Here is a 4,765-nt window from a genome sequence, read left to right on the forward strand (position 1 = left end):
TTTTGTTGTAGTGCTTTTGGTGCTATTTTGTGCATGTTTGATTGAGTTGCATGTCTTTTTGAACTCACACTGTGTGATGCAATCAAGAGATAATAGCGGTGTATTTGGTTTGTCTTTCAGTATATTTCATGTGAATTGAAATACACTTGATGTTGTTGATATCTATTAACCTAATTTACTATGTTTTTTGTTACTGTCCTAGTTTAATGTGTTATTTTATTTTTGTCTTTAGTTGAAATTGTGTAATATATGTGATGAAATTGCTAGAAATAGTTGATCCGAAAAAGAAAAAATATGTATGAAAAAAAAATTAAAAACAGGTAACTATTGTTAAAAGTAGATAGCTCTCTATTACTAAATTAACAAGGTTTAATAAATAAATTTTTTTAAACTGTAGGAACAAATTGATCATTTCATAGTTGAATATGCTTTACTCGTTTTCTTTAATGAAATAAATCAACTAAGAGATAAAGCTATTTAAGAATCTGAAGCCATCAAACTGTTCAAGCCATCTTAAATATTATTAAGTGCTTACTGTAAATTTTCATAAGGAGATATTGATAATAGATAGCTTAAATGTTGTAAATTGTTAAGAATTTTTATACTAATTGTCTACTAAATTGTCTGTGTAATGTATAGTTAAAACAAACACATACTTTGTATCTTTATAAATATTCAATCCAAATTTTTCATAAATTTTTTTTTGCAAATTTAAACTTTTATGAACCTGTCTGTATTATATTAAAATCTTGTTAATTTGAATGAATCCAAGTTCACAAAATGTAGAAAAAGAAGAATAATTTTTGTAATACATCGAATACACAAAAAATTATTAAAATAAACACGAAAAATGCTTATAATTTTTTCTGTAAATTTTCATTAGCAAATATAGAAATTATGTAGGTTGAATTTATACACTGCTTAACTATTGAATTGTATGTATACTGTATATTTAAAATAAACAAATTTCTTAAAAATTTGAAAAAACTAATTTCAAAACAAACAATAACATGGTAAAATAGAACAAAACAAAAAAATATAAAAAATAAACCTCATTTCCATAAAAAAAATATTGCATAGATTATACTGAAACTATGTAACAAAACACCGAAATGCCTTTACATAAACATCGAAAAATTTGTCGTATTCTCTTGAATCTCTAAATTGATAATTCATAATATGTCCATGATAATGGCTAAAATTTGACTGCACCACACATCCACCATCTAAAAGGTTCAACTGCAAAAAATAAATTATATATTAGCAATATCCTTAAATACATGTATATAAATTTTTGTAGGACAATTTAATCCAACTGAGAGATTTGTCTTCTGAGTTGGAGATATGTTCGATTTCTATTTTTCCTCTCTATTACATGTAATCAATTGGTTCTTAATTTCATTTTTCTTCTTATTTGTTTTCCGAATTTTTGTAGAAAAATCAGTAAGTTTAGAATAATCTTTGTAGAATTTTTTAGCTTTTTCAAGCGTATTAAAAGTCATTCCAACCTTTGGCACAAACTGCTCATCAACATCACACAGAAACTGAAAATACACCAAAAGTATTTTTAAAATATAAACTAATTTATAATTCCAAATGCACCGAAATTGAGAACGAAACAAATTCATCAAAATAATAATTCAGATTCAAAACTCTTACATTACATCCAAATTCTAACCATCAACCATGAACAACAATTTTCACAAACAAAAACTAAATTATACAACTATAGAATCATAAACTACTAACGAACTATATTAACTAGATTCGAACTACACCACAGCCACTTGATTTGATTCAAAACAATAATCAAATTTGTCCTGATTCAATTGACAGTCTGAACTTAAAAATACACTGAAAGCATTTCCAAAATAAACCAAATTATAATTCCAAATGCACCAAAACTGGGAACGAAATAGATTCATCAAAATAATAATTCAGATTCAGAACTCCTACATTATATTTAAATTCAAACCATTAACTATGAACAACAATTTTTATAAACGAAAACAAAATTATTCAACTACAGAATCATAAACTATTAACAAACTATATTGACTAGATTCGAACCACACCTCAACCACTTGATTTGATTCAAAACAATAGTCCAATTCGTCCTGGTTCAATTGATAGTCTGAACTTGAATCATTCATTGTCTTCGAAAACGAAATACCTGCTCAAAGCTTTAAATCAGATAAAACAGTAGTACTGCTTTTGAACAAAGAGAACACAGAGAAGGAAGAGAACACAGAAAAGGAAGAGAACGTAGAGAATGTAAAAAACGTTGAGAAAATTTGAAAAAAAATGAAACCTGTATGTGATATGTGCTTCAAATGTTCATGATATGAAGAGTTCAAGTGTTATTTAGAATATATTAGTTTACATTTTTAGAATATTTTAATTTAATTTAATGTATTTTGATTTTGTTTATTTAATTACTAGATTGAACCTTATGTCTGTGGGCTTAGGATTTTCTATATTTTAACCTAATAAGAGGTTATAAAACCTCATAAATTAGGGTAGTCATAGTATATAATGATTTAGAGGTTTGAAAACTCCTTTTTTGGTTTAATGATGAAACCATGATGTGGACAATTAAGGTTGAGGAGTCCCTCTCTTGTTGCATCGGGGAATTGAGTAGAAGGTTGAGGAGTCCCTTCGATTCAATTTCCAAACTATGGCGTTGACAAGTTAGATTGAGGAGTCCCTTTCTTGTTGCGTCAAGAAATTGGGTAGAAAATAGAGTGATTCTCTTTGTATTCAATTTTAACCTATCCTTTTTGTTTTTATTTCAATTACAATTTATCTTTTCTATTCAATTTCAATTCTTGTCTTGTTTATCCTTTTATTTCTTTATCATTACTTCAAATGTTCGTGATATGAAGAGTTCAAGTGTTATTTAGAAGATATTAGTTTACATTTTTAGAATGTTTTAATTTAATTTAATGTATTTTGATTTTATTTATTTAATTACTAGATTGGGCCTTATGTCTGTGGGCTTAAGATTTTCTATATTTTAACCTAATAAGAGGTTATAAAACCTCATAAACTAGGGTAGTCGCAGTATAGAATGATTTAGATGTTTTGAAAACCCCTTTTTTGGTTTCGTGATAAAATCATGGTGTGGACAATTGAGGTTGAGGAGTCCTTCTCTTGTTGCATCGAAGAATTTGGTAAAAAGTTGAGGAGTCCCTTCGATTTAATTCTCAAACTATGGCGCTGATAAGTTAGGTTGAGGAGTCCTTTTCTTGTTGCGTCAAGAAATTTGGTAGAAAATAGAATGATTCTCTTTGTATTCAATTTCAACCTATCATTTTTATTTTTATTTCAATTATAATTTATTTTTTCTATTCAATTTCAATTCTTGTCTTGTTTATTCTTTTATTTCTTTCGCAGCATGAAAAAGGCTATTATATATATTTGTGCGTTAAGTTAAAATTTTATTAAAAATAGTGGCGCATGGAGGTTAAATAATTTAAATGTAAAGATTAATTGTAAATTCATCATCACTATTAAACAAAAACGAGTTTAGTTTCTATATATCCTCGTATCATAAAAGATGTTCACTCTAAGCCATATCAATTAATTAGTAAAAAGATTTATTTCAATCATCACTTATTATTTTATTATCATAGATGATGCCTTTTGATTAAGTGGCATCATAATTTTTTATATTTAAATACATCAACATCTTAAACTTAATAATTCTAGATGAAGTCCAAAACTTTCTTTTTCAATTAGTAATTAGTTCACAAAAACTGATTGCTGAAATAAAATGAATAAATGATGATTGTTTATTCGCAATAATGGAAGTTGGAACAAGCGTGGTTTTGCCTTTTGATGTTAAGCAGAGGGCACGCCACGTGATGATACCAACATGACAAATTGAATGAGCCAATGATAATAAATGTGCTTTTCTCAGTTCTTTCCCTCCAATTGGAAGATCAATCGATAATAATTGATCCCATTGAGTTTCACTTTTTTCTGTTGGGATAATTGTCTTATTGTATTATTACTTAAACAAGTTAGGGTTTTACCGGACAAAACCCCAAAGTTGTTCTCTTGTGTGTGTGTGTGGGTATACATATATTCTCAAAAAAGTATTATTGACTGAATTGGTTCATTTATATTGAAGACTTGAAATTAGATCATTAAAGAGATGAATATTATTTGTGTAGTTAAAATGTTAATAAATAAAGAAAAAATTTAGAAGAATAATACTTTTTATTAATATTTGTTAATATTTTTTATAAATTATTATATACATAAAATAGAATTCAAACTTTCAAAACTTATTTAAATGGACAGATAATCAAATTATTCTACTAACCTAAGTTGCCTAAAAGATTACTAGGTAATAACCTAAAGTTTCCATATCTTACCCGGCAAACGTTGAATGGAATGTTGCGAGACTGATAGGACATGGGAATGCATTATTGCAAAGTTGATGGTAACTAGGTAGTCTGTTCCCATCTCAACACTGCTCCAAACGATAATACCCACTTTAGATTCTAGCCAAAAGACTAATTAATACAAAGAAGACAAATAAAATATAATTTTTTATTTTTTGTTTTTAATTTCAACAATTCTTTATCCAGGGGAGGTGGTACCTTGCAAAATAATAATTTATCCATCAATTATGTGAGTTAAAAATTTAATCAGCTGGCAAACTCGGGATTAATATTCATATTAAACAAGAAACTGGAAATTATTTCCATAACGGGCTGATCAAGGTTTTAAAATTGAGAAATATTATATAAACTAT

At 27.2% G+C, this 4,765-nt stretch overlaps 1 protein-coding gene across 1 annotated transcript in view; it reads right to left on the bottom strand.

Moving 5' to 3' along the window:
* Positions 1,057-4,765, bottom strand: part of LOC107621804 — a 4,904-nt gene continuing 1,195 nt past the window's right edge. The window contains exons 2-4 of the mRNA XM_021113832.1: positions 4,383-4,480; positions 2,076-2,173; positions 1,057-1,239 (exon numbers count right to left, since the gene is read on the bottom strand). Of these exons, the coding sequence (XP_020969491.1) occupies positions 1,093-1,239; positions 2,076-2,173; positions 4,383-4,473 (336 nt within the window). The 5' untranslated portion in view covers positions 4,474-4,480 and the 3' untranslated portion in view covers positions 1,057-1,092. The remainder of the gene's footprint in view (positions 1,240-2,075; positions 2,174-4,382; positions 4,481-4,765) is intronic.

Source organism: Arachis ipaensis, chromosome B10 (assembly GCF_000816755.2).
Source record: "Arachis ipaensis cultivar K30076 chromosome B10, Araip1.1, whole genome shotgun sequence".
In the NCBI taxonomy this organism is placed as follows: Eukaryota; Viridiplantae; Streptophyta; class Magnoliopsida; order Fabales; family Fabaceae; genus Arachis; species Arachis ipaensis.